General features: G+C 38.6%; 1 protein-coding gene across 3 annotated transcripts in view; it reads left to right on the forward strand.

The window, feature by feature from the left end:
• TRPM3 (transient receptor potential cation channel subfamily M member 3) overlaps positions 1-19,407 on the forward strand; it is a 485,203-nt gene that overhangs the window by 369,059 nt on the left and 96,737 nt on the right. For all 3 annotated transcript variants that reach the window (XM_040540026.1, XM_040540024.1, XM_040540025.1), the window contains exons 7-8: positions 2,005-2,179; positions 16,500-16,623. In XM_040540026.1, the coding sequence (XP_040395960.1) occupies positions 2,005-2,179; positions 16,500-16,623 (299 nt within the window). The remainder of the gene's footprint in view (positions 1-2,004; positions 2,180-16,499; positions 16,624-19,407) is intronic.

Here is a 19,407-nt window from a genome sequence, read left to right on the forward strand (position 1 = left end):
ATTTGCCCATCTAAAATCATCCTTAACTTAAATACTTTAAAGTTAAAGGAAGTACACAAGGGTAGTTTAACCCCTCACGCTTATAATTTTAATCAACATTCCTAATTTCCATTTCTCATTTAATTCCACTCTTATAAGCTGCTTCTTCACTAATGCCTTTGAAAATAATTCAACAACCTATAAATGATTAGGTAGAGCAGCAATCATGGCAAGTCCTAATATTGATAAATAAATAAATAAATAAATAAAAACAGTGAGTTCTGTGGTAATCATTCTGCTAAATGCCTTGTTATGTTCTACCCTCTTACTTCTCTTTTATTAGCTGGGATTTTATAACTCTGCTTACAGTTTTCATACTGTAAAAACACACCACTTAACTTATAAAAAAAAATAAAAAAATTAAAAAAAAAAAGAACAAGCAGACAGTAGATACAGCCATAATGAAGCCACTGATAATCTCTCCGGGGAACAGTATGAGTTTGTAAAGTGTTTCAGAATGTGCTTACAATATTTTGCACTTTTGTATGAGAATTGTTCAGTTTCTATTTTAAAGAACATTTCACTTCTTCTTTTGACAGTGACTCAAATCCTGAAAAAATTTGGTGGCTAAAAAAAAGGCTTAATTTGTGAATGTTTCCACAGGGTCAAACAAGACTTAGTGTTCCACTCCCGTAGTCTTATCTTTGTTCTTACGAACTAGAACTCTCTCTAAATGGAAACTGCAGGCAGTCAGACCAAAACCCATGGTTGCCTGGCTTCTTGCAACATTTCCCAACCTTAACAGACTGGGGGAATCTTTCTATTTTTCAACGGAGCATCACATTTCTGTGCATGATACATATAGTATATACATATAGTTTTACTTAAGAAAAGCTAGCCTAAAATTTAAATTTAAATTTAAACAAAAAAAAAAAAAAAAGACTTTGAGACTTTGTGTTTTCAAGAAAAGTTAATAGAAAACAGTCAACTCGTTCTCCTGATTGAGTTGTTTGGATTCCCCTGTCTCAGCTGGTCAAGAAGTGACAAGCATAAAAGTTTTCTCAGTCATATAAACACAAGCCTGGTGTCAAACTGTTTTTCTCTAAATTCACAAGGCTTTCATGTCAAAGTCTGTACTGTCAATTTTGTAGAGCTCTCCCATCTAACTATATAACAAATTTGGGGGAAAAAAATAAAAAATAAAAATAAAATTTCACTCCTCTGGTTCAGCACAAGTTCAGCTCTCTCAGTAGCACTGTCCAGTGTGGGGTCTGCAGCACAAGTAATATGCCGGAAAATTTGAAGTGATTTTGGAGAACGACTGTGAGACCAACTAGAATTAGAAAACAAGTGTTGCATTGGCTTGTAACATGTATTATCATTTTGTCAAGGAGAAGGTTATAGGACCATCCAGCTGCACCCTTAAAATATGCAGTAAGGAAACAAAAATACCATGGTAGGGATGATTTTGAAGCTCCAAGCAAAGCTACTGGAAGAACCAATGATTGAAAACTGACACCATGCAAAATCTAGATTACAAGAAAACTGCTGTGTTCTGAATCAGAACATGTTAGAAATAATTGTGGTAGCTTCTCTGTTCTTTCAAAACAAGATTTGATCTTTTAAAAAATAAATAAATAAATAAAATTGTGGTCTCTTTCAGCCATGAATATGGCACTTAAAACAGAAAATAAATCTATAAAATCCTTTTCTTTTTTTTTTTCTTTTTTTTTCTTTTTTTATTTATTTATGTGATGAAACCGACCAGGTGACTACACTGGTCTCTCCTGTCCTTAAAAGCTATGATTTTATGAATGGCATTTTCTCTTTTTCTCTAACATGACACTGTAGAGTCACAATCCAGTAATTTAAGTTTGATTTTTTTTTCTGTCTTCTGTTACATTTTGTTTGCTTTGCTGGCTTTGTTTGTTGTTGTTGTTCTTGTTGTTGTTGTTGTTTTTATTGGTTCTTGTTGTTCCTTTTGTTTGGTTGGTTGGTTTTGTTTCTTTCTTTCTTTTACTCCAGGAATTGGTCAGGGGGTTCCAGTGGTGGCCCTCATTGTGGAAGGAGGTCCCAATGTTATCTCTATCGTTCTGGAGTACCTGCGAGACACACCTCCTGTTCCTGTTGTGATATGTGATGGCAGCGGTCGGGCATCTGACATCCTTGCCTTTGGTCACAAATATTCTGAAGAAGGAGGGTGAGTCATTTCCTCATGAGAGCTTTTTTTCTACCAATTTGGTGATAACATAGAGCCCAAAAGACTATTAGAAATATAGTTCTGAAACTAATCCAGTCCTCACATGGCTTTTTCTGTCATTGACATGAGTAAAGTATTGAATGTACCCAGTCCAAAAAAAGCTAAAGTAACACTAAGGAAAATCTGCAGAATAAAACAATCAGAGATTTAGAGACTCTATCATATAGTTAGAATATGATAGTGCTGTGAAATGCAGCATGTGGACAGGTAAAGCACATGTTCCTTGAAGTCACAACTCAAGGGATTCACTCAAAAGATATGCAAAATTATTTTCATTGCATTCAAAACTGTCTCAGACAAGTTACGTCATTGTAACAGTGTACTGCCATCCTCTGGTTTCATTCCTACATAAACCATCACATGAATCCCAAATGTTCATAATCTCGGTTGTATTTGCCTTGCATTTTGGGCATGACTCTGCACACCTGCCTGTATTTACACAACTGCTTGTGCACTGATCTGCATTTGTGCTGTCCCGCCTTTCTTTGCAGACTCAAGGTGCAGCAAGGATAATATTTAGCTTATATTATAGAAAATTCAAGTGTGTTTTTGTTGAATCAGGCTATAAGTATTCTTTCCAATTTCTAAAGTACATGTTAATACTGCATGCCTAAACCATGTTTTTTGTTTGGTTGGTTGGTTGTGTGTGTTTTTTTTCCCTCTACCACAAAAATATGTATGCAACCATGGAATCATGGAATGATTGAGGTTGGAAGCAATCTTTGGAGGTCATCTGGTCCAACTGCCCTGCTCAGGCCGTTGGCTACAGCATGCTGCCCATGACCATGTCCAGACAGCCTTAGAGCATCTCCAAGGATGATGGCTCCACAATTGTCTGAGCAATATGTGTCAGTGTTCCATCACCCTCAAAGCTTTTTTGTGATATTCAGACGGAGCCTCCAGTATTTAAGTTTATGTCCATTGCCTCTTGTCCTGTCACTGGGCACCACTTGAAAAAGCCTAGCTCCATATTCTTTGCACCCTCTTTCCACATATTTATATACATTCATAAGATCCCCCTCAAGCCGCCTTCTCTTCTCTAGGCTAAGCAGTCCCAGCTCTCAGCCTTTTCTCATAGGAGAGATACTCCAGTCCCTTCATCCTCTTCGTGGTCCTTTCCTGGACTCTCTCTAGTACATCCATGTCTTATCTGTCCTGGGGAGCCCAGAGACGGACACAGTACTCTGGGTGTGGTCTCACCAGTGCTGAGTAGAGGGAAGGATCACTTCCCTTGACATGCTGGAAGTATTCTTCCTAATGCAGCTGGGAACAGCATTGATCTTATTTGCTGCAAAGACACATTTCTGGCTCTTGATCAGCTTGGTGACAACCAGAACTCCCAGAACATTTTCTGCCAGACTGCTTTCCAGCTGGGGGACCCTTAACATGTACCTGGGGCTGCTTCTCTCCATCTACAAGACCTTTCACTTATCCTTGCAGAGAGGGGCTCCTATCAGCCAATTTCTCCAGCCTGTCCAGGTCCCTCAGGATGGCAGCACAACTCCATGGCATATCAGCTACTTCTCTCAGTATTGTGTCATCAGCAAACTTGCTGAGCCTCATCATCCAGATCATTAATTAAGACATTAAACAGGACCAGACCCAGTACTGACCCCTGGGGTACACCACTACTTACTGGACTCTCGCTGAACTTTGAGACACTGTTCATACCCACTGAGCCTGGCCATTCAGTTTTCAATCAGCCTCACTGACTGATTACCCAGTCCATACATCAACTGGTCTATGAGAACCTTCAGGGAAACAGCTTCAAAGGCATTGCTGAAATGTAGGTAGACAATATCATCTTCTTTCTCTCATTCATCAGGCTGTTCATTTATCTGTAGAAGCTTATCAAGTTGGTCAAACACGACTTCCCCTTACTGAATCCATGCTGACTACTCCTGAGGACTTTCTTGTCCTTCATGTGCCTGGAAATTGTTTCCAAGATGAGCTGCTCTATAACCTTCTCAGGGGTTGAAGTGAGGCTGACAGGGTTGTAGGTCCCTGGGTCCTCCTTCTTGTATTGTTTGGAGATAGGAGTGACATTTGCCTTCCTCCAGCACTCAGGCACTTTTCTTAGTCACCATAATCACCCAAAGATTATTAAGAGTGTCCTCATAATGACATCTGCCAACTCCTACAGTACTCATGGGTACACCCCATTAGTGTCCGTGGACTTACTCAATTTGCTTAAGTATCCCACCGAGGATATATCTTCCTTGATCCAGGTTTTTACCCACTGGCCTGTTGTCCCTGGGTTTCTTCAAGACTAGTTTTGCTAATAAAAATTGAAGCAGAGAAGACAAACAGTACCTCAGACTTTTCCAGATCCCGTGTCACCAGGGCCCCCCTACCAATTCAACAATGAGACCACATTTTTCTAGACTTCTTTCTGTCAGCAGGGCAGTTCCAGAACCCTTCTTGTTGACTTTGACACCCCTTGCCACATTCAATTTCAGCTGGGCTTTGGCTTTCCTAACTGCATCTATGTACACTTTGGGAGTGTTTCTGCATTTCTGTCTACTTCTACCTTCTTTATACTTCTTTTCATGTTCGAATTTTGCCAGTAGATCCTCCTTATCCATGCAGGTCTCCTAGCATCTTTCCCTGACATCCTGATCATAAAATGGACCACTCTTGAGCCTGGAGATGATCTTTGAGTATTAACCAGCTTTCTCTTCCCTACAGGCCTTATCCTGTGGGACTCATTTAGGCAGATTACTGAAGAGAATCAGCTAGCCTTAAGTCAGGGTTTTGATCTTGTTTTTTGCCTTGCTCCGTCTTCTCAGAGTCCTGAATTTCACCATGCCGTAGTCACTAGAGCTAAGGCTGCCTTTGGCCTTCACCTTCTCAATGAGTACCACCTTGCTGGTGAGCATGAGGTCTGTCAGAACACCTTTTCTCATTGGTTCTTCTCTCAGAAATTTGTTGTCAATTCTCTCCAGGAACCCCCTGGATTACTTATGCCCTTCTGTGTCATCCCTCCAGCAGATATCAGGGTGGTTGAAGATCTCCATGAGGTCCAGGGTCTGCAAATGTGAGTCTGCTCCTAGCCGTCTGTAGACGGCCTCATCTGCTTGTTTTTCCAGGTCACACAGCCTGTAGTGGATACCTACTACAATGTCACCCTTACCTGTGTTCTCTTCAGTCCTTACACATTAGCTCTCATCTGGCTCATCATCCACTTCCAGGTAAAGTTCTATGTGTTCCAGCTGCTCTCTCACAGAAATGGCAAATTCACCTGCTCATCTTCCTAGCCTGTCTTCCCTAAAGAGATTGTATCCCTTCACTGCAGCATTCCAGTCATGGGAGCCATCCCATCACTTCTCCGTGATCCCAACATCATAGGCTTGCAACTGCTCACATACCTAGCTCATTGTGTTTATTTCATGTGCAACATGCATTAGTGTACAGGCACTTCAGAGAGGCATCCTAGCATGCTGATTTCCCAATAAGTACTTTGGAGATTTCTTCATTGGTGCCCTGAAGGAACTTCCTTGCTTAAATAGAACTGCTAGAGATTACCCTGTTTAAGCATTGTTTTGTTAACTTTATGATCCTTTCCTGTCAAATGACTCCAGGTCCTTTGTCCATCAATGTCACCCATCACTGCCTCACCTGCCTGCATGTTACTCTCTTCTGCTCCCATCATTTGTACTTTAAAGCTCTCATTAACAGGTCAGCCACTTTGGCAAGTTACCTTTAAGCCATCTTCCCCAGGTAGACATTGACCTGCAAACAGGGTCCTACGGTCATAGAACCCAAAACCATATCACCAATATGAAGAAGGCTGCAACAACTCTCTTAAGCTCTATCTGGATCAAAGCCTCTACCTTAACAGGGACAGTTGCTTCAGCAGCTGCTGGGGAAGCTGCCCTGTGGTTTGTCACCACCATACCAGAGACTGTGCTGGTACAAATTCAGCTAAGGTCCCTTATTTGCATCCTGCTGCACACACTGCTGCGTCTGTTGGTTGTATTCTTGGAGCTGTGCTTTTGTCCTTGCTGTAATATAGGCTTCTGCAGGGCACTAGCCAAAAGGGTGTTAGACCCTCCCTAAATAGGAGGTAGCTGCAACAAAAGCTTCAGGCACCTTGGGTCAAGGGCAGCTGATCACACTGGTTAGAAGCTTCTAGAGCTTCCTCAGGCCCACACCCTTGTAGATCCCACTACCTGGTCTTTACCCGGTGACAGTAGACACCCTCAGAGGGTTTCCAGGCAGTCACCTAAGAGCATGGACTTGGTACCCATAAGTTCCCAAAGCAGAACACAGAGATTGCTGTTTACAGTAAGAAAGAGCAAATAAAGGATGATTTAGATCATTTAGAATTTTAGATCAAAGCATGAAAGGGGCATCAAGGCCCCCTCAGATTCTAATTACTAAGAATTATTTCATACTTTTTCTCTGATTAGCTGCAGTAATCTGATCAGGATTTAGTGGGAAGGGGTACTTTAGAATATTTAAAGGTATGTATTCACACCCACAGTAGTCAAATAATAAAATAATTAATAAAATAATTAATTAATAATTAATAAAATAATTAATAATTAATTAAAATTAATAGTTAATTTAAAATTAATAATTAATTAATAAAATAAATGTAAATAATAAAACATGAATAAATAAACACTGAACTCTAGACCAAACAGTACTGTATTGTTTAAAAATAAATGTGATCATGAACTTCTTCAACCTAGAGCTCCTAATGAGAGTGAGATAGTTTTCCACAAATACTAGAATCAGATTTATATTCAGGTTCACATAATCCAGTGCTGCATCTGAGATAGATCTGACTGTGTCAGGTTTCCTCTTAATCCGTGAAAGTTCTCTGTTCTCAGTAGTCTTATTGTTAATATATTTACCATAACCCTATTCAAACATCTCTTATTCCTTTGTATGCTATGTACCTATACAGTTTCCATCTATCTTGTTTGCATTCTGATGTCATCATGACAAATAATATAGCAAGAACAGAATGAATGCAATTTATGTCATCATCACAAACTCTTACTTTTAAGAAAAGCAAGTGAATGAAACACTAGTTGCTAGAGAATTGCTCAGTTGAGCAACTGAGATGCTCAATTCTTTCTTCAGGAAAGTGTTTGGTTTTTTTACAATGAGTCTTCTTTCTGTGGTAGTGTTTGTTTCTGTTCACCCTGCACTAAATAAACCACAGGAAACTAAGAAATCTGTAAAGCTGTCTAGTGACAATTTCTATGTGATTGCCTCATGTCTGAAAACATCAGTCTAACATGCAATTACATTATTAAGAATACTCAAAGTGAAACACCAATATTATATATATATGCTTAAAAAATTTTACCCAAATATACTGCAGTTCATATGCAAATTGGGTACTCCCTCCCCTCTGATTACATTAACCTAGTTTTGAATAATGATTAGCAATATGAGGAGAATACTGAATAATTGGGACATTAATTGTGTATTACTAATAGCTTCTTCTTTCAGATGGAGTCTAAGTAGGTTACACAGAACTGTGTCTATTAGACACTAAATCAATGTAGCATATCCAAAGTGTGACCAGAATTTAATTGTGCAGTCCGCCCTGCAATCAAACTATAAAGTCAAAAGTCTATTTTAATTAATTAGGGACTTCTTCAAGACAAAATATATTTTCTCATTGCTTTGTGCTGGATGTCTGATCTAAATCTTTCAAAAAACACCTAATTCATGGCAAAAACAGACTCAGCACTTGAATGCTGGTATTATCACACTTCTTTTTTTCCATTATTTTAAAATCCCACTCACTGAAGACATGGAATGGATTCAATCTCTATGGGTAGAATAAGAATGTGTGTATGTGTGTACTTAGCACAGCTGTAAGTTTTCAAGTTTATTTGAAAGCTTGTTTCCAGGGGTCACAGAACTATGTCTGGAGGTGAAGGAGGACAAAATATTGTTCTGTTTTCTTGAGTTTTAGTTAGTGTGGCACCAATCCATCATCTCAGAGAGGTCCTTACATGTTGGGCAATTGCTCATCTGCCCCAAAGGTCCTTTTGTATTGGGCTTCAAAAAATTGTGGTGTGCCTGCCTTCTATCCTCATTGTTTGTCGTTTCTAATTGATTTCACATAGCAGAAACAGATTTTATATATGTATATATATATATATCATGTTGCAATAACCTTTTGCAATGCCAATATTTGCACATCCTTGAGCAGACAAAAGGTAGGAAGGTGGATCTGCCTTGTTTTAAAGCCTAGTGAAAAGTTGAAAGCCTCATGAAAAGTTGGACATGTCACTAACCTAAGTCTGACTTTCAGTGCAAATTCTAACTACAAGCAGACTTTATTGTACTGCAGTGGAACAAGACTGTGAGCACAGAATGCTATGTACATCCTGCCTAGCAGGAGGTGTTTCTACAATGGCATGATGTGCTAAGAACAGGTCAGAAAGAACTGTGATGCACACCACAAAGTAAAGGTGTCTTTGGGTGTAAATTAGTTTTGAGGCCTCATTACCACATGTCTCAAAAAGTCCAATGAAATTTCAGGGGAAAGGCAAGGCAGATAGGCAGTTTCCACAGAGCTAAGGCTTGAGCATTATGAATATCAGATATATAGTATTAATGCAGTGTTACTCGTTGTTTTTTTGTTTTGTTTTGTTTTATTTTTTGTTTTAAAGCTAACCATAGCTATAGTTTCAAGGACTACATATCGCCTCAGTCTGAAAAATGTTGAATGCAGCACTTAAGAATGTACAAGGTGGCTACATTTCACTACAAACAAATAAGTCTTAGTTGTAAACCCACTGAGCTCCTAGTAGCTTTGACATCTTAATGACAAACAAGCTATGTACTGGAGATAACCTAAATGAGAAGCAGGCTGAAATATAGGCTTCCCTGTGTTCTGACTTTGAAGATTTTTTTAGCTGCTTATTGCTATTTTCCCTGATTTAAATGTCTAAGTCTCTGAAACACTTAATTTCTCATTTTCTCAAAAGCTGAAAATGTGTTGAAGTGCTTTGAGAGGTGAAAAAATAGGGTTAATCATAAGCACCCAAAGTTATCCTCTATGTAGTCCCCAAACTATTGAAGTGAATATTGTATTAGTTAATAACTCTTCTCCACATAAAGCCAAAATATTTTTGACTGTATTATCAAGGATGTCTTCTCATTTCACTTTCTTGCACAAACTGGAAGTACAACTGCAAAGTGCAGCTATTTATGGAATCATTCAATAGTAGTTTTTAATCCTCAGAGATTTTTTTAATTAAATGCTGAATTTAAGAGAAAAATGAAATACTAAGTTAAAACTATGTCACTTCTTAGGCAAATATTTCCTTACTTAATGGAAAAGGACTTGCAATATTCAACTACAGTCTCCCAGCTGAGTTTATAGTGTATTAACTACTCCATCAGATCTACTCCTGCAAGTATGAAACCTTTAAGGAATTCAGTTCAATGCCATAAAAACATATTTCTTGCCTAACGTTCATAAGGAAACATATAAAACATTCTTTCTTCTTTAACTGAGCAGCCTCACATGAGAATTGTTAAAGATTGCCTTTAGATTGATCTGTCTCTGCATCCACTGTGGCAGAGATTTTAGGCTATGTATGAGATTTAAGTATCTTTGTTTCTAATAGGGAAAATATTGGGATATTTTGCTTTGAGCAAAAAGGATGATAATGTGCGTGCAGTTTGGCTCTTCTCTGACCCCGTGGTGTTTCTTTTGCATCTTATGCAAGATTGCAAGATTGCTTTCACATTGCATACCTTTATATCATTACTGTTCTCTTGCACCAAAGCACTTTGCAGATCAAAAGCTGGATAGAAGCAGCTCATTTCTATGTTAAAGCGCAACCACCTCTTTCGTCAAGGGACAGCCATTCAATAAACATAATCAGGGAAAAATAGTGTAGAAGAACAACTACCAGTGAAGAGCTGCAAGTAATGCTGATCCCTGGGAGCAGCAGTAAGGGACTCAGGAATCCAGTTTGGTTTTTTTGTTTGTTTGTTTGTTTTTTTATCAGTCCCTGTCAAAGGGAAGGGGATTGAAAGGACAAGTCAAGTCTGGCAAATCAACAGATGGTTACAGGACTGGTGCCACAGGCAGGGGTTTGGCTACTTAGACTATGGGACTCACTTTGAGAAACCTGTTCTGCTGGGGGCTGATGGGGTCCCTCTGTCGAGAAAGGGAAGAGTATCTTCAGTCACAGGCTAGCCAAGCCGGTGAAGAGGGGCACCAGCTTGGCAACTCTCATGAAACTAGAGTTGCCAGAGGAAGAGAACCTCAATCCATCCTGCTCCTCCCAGTTTGACGCCAGTGTCAGTGATAGGTGCCCAGAGCCTGGAGAGGTGTCATGGGTCAACAGGTGCCCAGAGCCTGGAGAAGTGTCATGGGTCAATAGGAGAGCACCGGAAGAGTAGCACAAGGAAATTCCAGCCACTGCAACCAGTGAGTCAGCTTCATCAGGGGCCCATATTAATTGTCCTTATGCTAACACACGTAGCATGGGGAATAAACTTGAGAAGTTAGAGAAGTATTGATGCCTGCAGGGCAATGACCTCATCAGCTTTATTGAGTTGTGGTGGGATGGCTCCTGGAATGCATTGATACACTTCCTTCTCTAAGTGACAGAGGAGCCAATGAGGAGAGGTGCAATGCTGGACCTCATTCTCACCAGCAAGGAGGGACTGGTGGGGAAGGGGAAACTCAGAGGCAGCCTTGTCTGCAGTGACCGTGAAATGGTGGAGTTTTGCATTCAGAGGGCATCAAGGAGGGAACACAGCAATCTCACTACCCTTGCCTTTGGGAGAGCAGACTTTGCCCTCTTCAGGGACCTGCTTGGTAGAGTACCATGGGACAAAGTCCTGGCGGGAAAAGGGGCCCAAGGAAGCTGGCTAATATTCAAGGATCACCTCCTCCAAACTCAGGAATGATGCCTCCCAACAAAGAGGAAGTTGGGCAAAAACACCAGGAGGCCTGCACAGATGAACAAGAAGTTCCTGGCCAAACTTGAACAGAAAAAGGAGGCCTACAGAGGGTGGAAGCAAGGTCAGGTAGCCTGGGAGGAATACAGAGAAATTGTCCGAACAGCCAGGGATCAGGTTAAGAAACCTAAAGCCTGTTTACAATTAAATTTGGCCAGAGCCATTAAGATCCACAAGAAAGGTGCATCAATGATAAGAAGAAGACTAGGGAAACTGTGGGCCCTCTTCTGAAGGAAACAGGAGACCAGGCCACCCAGGATATGGAGAAGCCTGAGGTACTCGAGTTTTTTGCCTCAGTCTTCACCAGCAAGAGCTCCAGCTACATAGTGCAAGCTCCAGCAAGCAATGGCAGTGACTGGGAGAATGATGAACAACCCACTGTAGGAGATCACGTTCAAGACTATCTAAGGATCATAAAGGTATGTGAGTCCATGGGACTTGATGAAATACATCTGCAGGACATGAGGGAACTGGCAGATGTAGTTGTTAAGCCACTGTCCATCATATTTGAGAGCTCGTGGCAGTCCAGTGAAGTTCCCACTGATGGGGAGAGGGGAAACATAACCCCCATTTTTAAAAAGAGAAAAAAGGAGGACTCAGGGAGCTACAGGCCAGTCAGTTTCACCTCTGTGCCCAGCAAGATCTTTGAGCAGATCCTCCTGGAAACAATGCTATAAGGCACATACATAATAAGGAGGTGATTGGTGACAGCCAACACGACTTCACTGAGGCCAAATCGTGCCTGACAAATCTGGTGGCCTTCTACAATAGGGTTACAGCATTGTTGAATAGGGGAAGAGCAACTGTCATCATCTATCTAGACCTGTGCAAAGCATTTGACACTGTATCCCATGACACCCTTGTCTCTAAATTGAAGAGACATGGATTTGATGGATGGACCAGTTGGTGGGTAAGGAATTGGCTGGATGGTCTCACTAAAAGAGTTGCAGTCAACCACTCAATGTCCAAGTGGCGTTCAGTAACAAGTGGTATATCTCAGAGATTGGTATTGGGACTGGAACTATTTAACACCTTTGTCAATGACATGGAAGGTGGGATCTAGTGCACCCTCAGCAAGTTTCCCAACACCAAGCTGTGTGGTGCTGTTGACATGCTGGAGGGAAGGGATGCCATCCAGAGAGACCTTGACAGGCTTGAAATACGGGCCTGTGCAAACCTCATTAGGTTCAACAACGCCAAGTGCAAGGTCCTGCATCAGGGTCAGAGCAATTCCAAGTACAGATACAGGCTGAGCAGAGAATGGATTGAGAACAGCCCTGATGAGAAGGACGTCATGGTGCTTGTTGATGATAAGCTCAACATGAGCCAGCAATGTGTATTTGCAGCCCAGAAAGCCAAACATATCTGATCTGTATCAAAACCAGCATGGTAAGCAGGTCAAGAGAGGTGATTCTTCCCCTCTACTCGGCTCTAATGAAACCTCATCTGGAGTTATAGAATCATAGAAACGTAGAATCATAGAATCATTAAGGTTGGAGGAGACCTTCAAGATCACCTGGTACTGCAGGTGTACTGTACTGCATACGGATGGGATTGTTCAGCCTGGAGAAGAGAAGGCTCTAGGGAGACCTTAGAGCAGCCTTCCAGTACCTAAAGGGGACATACAGGAGAGAGACTTTTTGCCAGGGCATGATGTAGTGGTAGCATAAGGAGTAAAGGTTTCAATTAAAAAAAAAAAAAAAAATGGGTGGCAGGGGGCAGGAATTAGATGATCTTTAAGCTCACTTCCAATCCTTTCTAGGATTCCTTCCATGAAGCACAGAGAAATTATCATTATTTGAATAGAATGAAGGAATAATTACATTTATTTTCTGTCTCTTCTCATTACAATGCTGTGTAAAATATGTGGATTCAAAGGTAGTAGAAATTCATTCAGTCCCATGGAGTTTCACCACTGTGTCTTATTTGCAATTCTAATGGAAAAAAAAAAAAAAGTCAGCAGAGACTCTCGTCATATTTCTGACATATGGTGTGATTGTCTACAGTGAAAACCATAATTAAAACAGAAAATCCCTTAAGCTTCCCATTAAGGATGGTAGGGAATTGTTTTCACATCACACTGATATTTTATGGATATATTTTATCTCGAATAAAAGTATAATAATAATTTAAAAAAAAAAAAAAAAAAAAAGAAGAATTCATGAAGGAAAAGTTAGAAATAGATTATGTGCAGTTCATTGAATGGAAGTGTATCATTTAGAGAATTTCAAAGCATTTTGATAACTGTAAGTTAAAAAATCTATAATGAACTTATATTTTGAAATTGGGTTATACCATAATCATTATCAATCTCTAGTACATTGTACAACTTGAATACTAAAAAGCTCTGGAGAAAAGTGACTAAATAATTTAAGAAGCTGGCTATGGACCAGATCTTTCAAATCCTCTCAGTGTTCACTACAAAATCATGTGCCATGAGGCTGAAAGACTGTGATGTTATTGAGGGGAGTGTGTATTATCTCCTCGCATATTAGGCAAGACTTCAAAAAAAATTTATTTATGAAGAGGGAAGATGCCAGAATGCTATCACCTATCTCTACAGGATCAGCCAAAGCAATGAAGAAAGTTCTGCTTTGCTGTTTAATCTTCCAGCATATCTTGAACAAAACTAAAATGTCACCTTATTCAGTTTGCCACTTCAACATTTTTAATGGATCCAAAACATCTTTCTCCCCTTTTTTCATGGTAAGATCATAAAGATCAACTTTGCACCAAAACTAATATTAATTAGATATTCCTTAGGAAAAGTGAAAAAAAAAAAAACACTATTAGGAAACTTTATGAGAAGAATTATTTATTTTTCCTGTAACTAAATGTAGGTGTATAAGAGAAAAAGAAAAAGGAAGGAGAAGAAGAAGGAAGAAGGAAGAAGAAGAAGAAGAAGAAGAAGAAGAGAAGAAGAAGAAGAAGAAGAAGAAGAAGAGGAAGAAGAAGAAGAAGAGGAAGAAGAAAAAAAAAGAAAGAAATGAGGGAAGGAAGGAAGGAAGGAAGGAAGGAAGGAAGGAAGGAAGGAAGGAAGGAAGGAAGGAAGGAAGGAAGGAAGGAAGGGAAAGAAAAAGAAAATAAAAGGAAGAGTAAAACAAAAAAAGGAATAAAAGGAATAGAAAAAGAAAAAAGGAAAAAAGAAAAAAAAAAGAAAAAAGGAAAAAAGGAAAAGGAAAAGAAAAAGGAAAAGGAAAAGGAAAAGGAAAAGGAAAAGGAAAAGAAAAAGAAAAAGAAAAAGAAAAAGAAAAAGAAAAAGAAAAAGAAAAAGAAAAAGAAAAAGAAAAAGAAAAAGAAAAAGAAAAAGAAAAAGAAAAAGAAGAAAAATTGTGCTTTTACTCAGTGTTTATGAAAGAAAATTTCCCTTACTTTAGCCCAAGAGAATTCCGAACTTGAAGTTCCATATTTAAAAAAAAAAAAGTAAATTTCAATGAGAAAATAGGATATCTTTCATCACTGAATCTTCAGAAATGTTTTGTGAAATTCTTTCCTGTTTCAGGTCTCTGATTTCAGATGTTTCCTAATGTGTGGGGGTTTTTTTCATACATTTCACATCATTTCCAATGGAAATTAGAGCTTTATTTAAATTTCTGTTTAGTCTCCACTTCATGTTTTCAGGAAATTTGTTCTTCTGGTTAATCCATTATTTCTTTCTTAGTTTGAAATGTGGAAAATTTAACATGTCTAACAATTTATACTTAGAATGATAACTTCTATGTCCACTATCTCTTTAAAATCAGAATTCTTAACAAAAACAACTTTCCAATTTTTTTAAAGAGCCCTAAAAAGAGGGCTTCAAAATTTATTTTGCATGTGACCTACTAATCTGCAACTTGAAATACACTAGACTAAGGAGACCTAACTTACTGTAATTAAAGTGTACTCTTCAGGGTGTCAGCCTTTCCCAGTTGATTCTCTTTAGCATGAAGTGAACATATATTTTTGCCTGTGCTCAGACATCTCATTTCATGTCCCCACTTGCTTGTAACATATCTTCTTCTATACAGGAGTTGTTTTTTCAGGTTGTTTTTTCCTATAACTCCACACAGAAAGTCCTGCGCTGCTAGGTCTCATTGCCATTCACCATTCCCATTTGTCCCCTCTAAGAACATGTTTGCTGTAGACAGGAAGACTAGATATTTAAATCCATTTTGAAATTCAATTGTATAGTGAATTTCCTGCAGTCCAGAGTACAGGTGACATTTACCAACAGCGTGAAATGAAAGGTTTGGTCTTTGTTCTCCCGAAACAGTTACCATAAGCCAACACTGACATATTGTGCTGCTTCTGATAATTCTTTTTGGTTGCTGCAGAACTATATCTTTGTTTATCTTCTATCATAAAATGTGAGTCATGAAGATTCTTTGATTTTCATTGCCCCAGATGATCAACAGTGACTTGTGACTCTGCGATCAACATTGACTTTTAATGTGACTCTTAAACATTTTGCCTCTGCTAATTTTAAACATTTTTTTTTTTTTGTGAGAAAACTGCTATAGTGTAGAACTTTTGTACATAAAAGGAAAACGTTCTAAATTAGAGCCCACTAATTTGTAAGACATTGAGGACTTCAGTGTTTCACCCAAAACGGTTCTGAGGAATAGACTTTCTGATATAAAGGACTGTGGTTCAAGTACTAATATTCCATCTTATATCTTTTCTTTCTGCTCTTGAGCCATTTTTTGCAAGTAATAACATTAGTAACGAGGAGGAACATAAAAATGGTTTAAAATTCTGGAAGATCAGTAAAAGCAAAATGGTTTCTTTGGGTGGATTCAGGATCAAAGTAAGTTTTTTATGCCTTCCTTATTTGGTTGAAGCTGTTGAGATACTCAAGCTAAAATCAAAGACACTGACAACAAAAATGTTCCCAATTTCACAAAATGAACTGTGAGTTGAATTCTGCTAACTCATTAATAGAAAGGTCTTCAATTCACATGTTGGTCTTCCTCAAATCCAGACTGTCAGTTTGGTACCTGTTTCTGTTAGGAAATCCCACAGAGCTGACCTTCTGTCATGCAGTACATGTGAACTGAAAGAAAAACTTTGGAGATGAGGGACCCCAGCATGATCAATATGTTTTTCTAGAACAGTGTTTTCCAATTTTGTTCTGATGCTCTCAGAATTCCTTTCCTTTCCTTCCTTCAATTCCTTTCCTTCAAGCCAGTCCAGAACAGACGGCCCTGCTTTATTACCTAACTTTTATTTCTTTGACCCTTGCCTGAAGTTACAATATTCCCTTATGTCTGTTTCAGTAACAGAAATTTACTTTTTCTCTATTTTTTTTCTTTTTGAATTTCAGACTTATCAATGAGTCTTTGAGGGACCAGTTGCTAGTTACCATCCAGAAGACTTTCACATACACTCGAACCCAGGCACAACACCTCTTCATTATTCTCATGGAGTGCATGAAGAAGAAGGAGCTGGTATGTTTACACATTCCTTAGGGACAAAGACAAAGCTCAGTGCATTGTTTTGACTGAGCTTTTCAGGCACCTATTGAAGTATTTTACAAAACTGTTGACTGTGATCTACATTCTAAAAGGATATTATTCTATATTATGGTGACTTTTGTTTGCTTTGATCTGTTTTCTTATTTGAAATGATTTATTCCAACTTTCATAAGTTCCTCTGCATTTACTTTTACATGTCAAAATATAGCTAATAGTGTATGTATATCATTAGTTTTCAGTCATCCTCAGGTATATTGTGATTGAAATTCTACTCCTTTCAAATACAAAAAAAAAAATGTTTATCTGTCACCCTTTACTCATACTTATTCTTTCATACATAACATAAGATCTTTCAATAATTTCTAGGAGCTCTATGAAGGTCCTTTTGCAGAAGCAAAATCACACTTTAAAGCACTTGGGATTAAACTGGATCTTTTATTTTTACTTTTATTTCTTAAAAACTGACTGAGCAGACACCCTTCCATTTTGTAATATAATCCTTCTTAGCTTTGTTTTTAGTTCATATTGCAGCTTCCCAAAATTCCAGACTGAAGGCATGCTGCAACATTTTGTGTAGGGTAAAAACCAAGAAGAAATATTGACTCAGATGTTTTACAGATTTTTTGTTTTCTGAAATTATTGGAGTTTTCTGTGACTTCATCCTCTGCACTGCCTTTTAACTTCAGTTGAAAATATGGCATATAATGAATAATACCACTGAAACTTGATGGGAAATGATGATTAGGAAGTATTAATAAAAATCTCCCTTCTAGTGAGAGTTTTCAAAATAGAAGCTATTCTTTATATGGTTTACCTCAACAAGTTTTCACAAACAAGCAGTTCATGCATCCATCAAGAAGTGGTCGGTCTTCCTCATGCACAATTAACCGTTTACATGTATCACAATCACCCAGAACATGTAACCTAGGCAATGGTAGGAGAGAATTCCAAAGACAACATTGCTGGGAAGAGCTGAGAGCAGCATGCAGTTCTTCTGTGCCATTGCAAGGTAGATGGTTGGTGAAGGTGAGCTGGGCACATGACCATCAGCAGCCTCTGCTGGGTTCTTACTCATACTGTCAGAATTCATACTGTATAACAGACTCTAAATTATTCACAAGCAGTCTGTGCAGCCCATGAGCTATAGACTGATCATCCCTTTCACAGATGAACTACATCAAAATAGAGTTATTTTTCTTTTTGTATTATTCTACCAACATTCTCTTTACATTAAAACTCTCAGGAAAAAAAAAAATGTGATCATTCTACAGAAATTCTTTTCTTGTCCAATTGTTACTGTCAAGATATACTGTGACTTCCATGGCACTCAAGTCTGCTTCACATGCAATGATTTTTGTAGTAGCTATATGCAGAGAGTAGAAGAGCTTTATAAACTGAGTGAATAAAGAGAATTCCTTAATAGATTACTCTCCAAATCCAAGCCAGACCTTTTTAATGTTGAGTTGCTCTTACTTTCTTTTCATCACAGCAGATATGGCTACCACATAAAAGAGTAAAAACCAAACATAGCTCTTTTCTGAAAAGGCTGCCTTACTGCAGAAGGCACAGGAAATTAACCATTTTTTTTATGCCCACACATGTAGTCTGTCTCCAAACACCAGATACCCACAGTGAAAGACATTCTTAAAAATTTGGACATGCATATAATATTGTCCACAGGAGAAATGTGAGGGAAGAAGGTGCTGGAGATAGGCTCCACTCCTGAGGTACTCTCACTGAATGGCCTAGACATTTAGTCTCGCTGCAAGGCCTAGACACCTTAGTAGTTCTGAACACGCTGTTTTCATGCAAGTCTAAGCTTTTGAAAATATTTCTTTATGCAGTAATGTAGCTACTGTATCAAATAAGGTGCCATCAGTAGATATATATAACAAATAAAATCTTTACTCTACATTACTTGTTAGACATTTCTGTTAACATCTTAATAATACTAATAAAGAACAAAAATAATAATAAAATGCATATGTATATGCAGAAACAGTGTTCTGCATGCAAATATATAAATCCTATTTAGAAGATGGCAGAAAGGAATAAGGGAGGGAATGTAAAAGAGAAAGAACAAGGGAGGCAGGAAAGCAGGAAGGAGAGAATGTAACAGAGAGAGATGGAATTATCAGGATGGGAAGAATGCAATTCTGGATTGTTCCAGACATCTAAAACAGAATATGTTGTCAGGCTTTGAACAATCTTTACTCCTGTAAAGTTAACTGTGAAGTTTTTGTCCACAGAGTTCACATCAGGATTTTTATTCTGTGCAAGACTGTGCCTTTGTTACAAGTTTCTTTACAGCCATGTAACCTGTCACCACTTACATTCTTTACCTATGTGTCTTGTGAAGAGCCATCAGCCAGGAGATGATTGGCCCATAATTAGGTGTTCTGAACCTGAATTTATAACACTTACCCAACCAAATGTAAAGTGTACGCACAAACACAAGTGTTTCTCTCTGGTATTTTAGTTGTACTCACTGATATTTTTAGCAGCAGTATGACAGAAAGATTTTATGTCTGAGGTGTGGTTGCTGGCCTAATGGTTCCTTTAAGACTCATACCATTTTATATGAATGTAGAAGAATGAGGATTTTCATAGAATCATAGAATACCCCAAGTTGGAAGGGACCCATAAGGATCACCGAGTCCAACTCCTGGCACCACACAGGTCTACCCAAAATTTTAGACCATGTGACTAAGTGCACAGTCCAAACACTTCTTAAACTCCAACAGGCTTGGTGCAGTG

The sequence above is a fragment of the Cygnus olor genome, chromosome Z, assembly GCF_009769625.2.
Source record: "Cygnus olor isolate bCygOlo1 chromosome Z, bCygOlo1.pri.v2, whole genome shotgun sequence".
Taxonomy (NCBI): Eukaryota; Metazoa; Chordata; class Aves; order Anseriformes; family Anatidae; genus Cygnus; species Cygnus olor.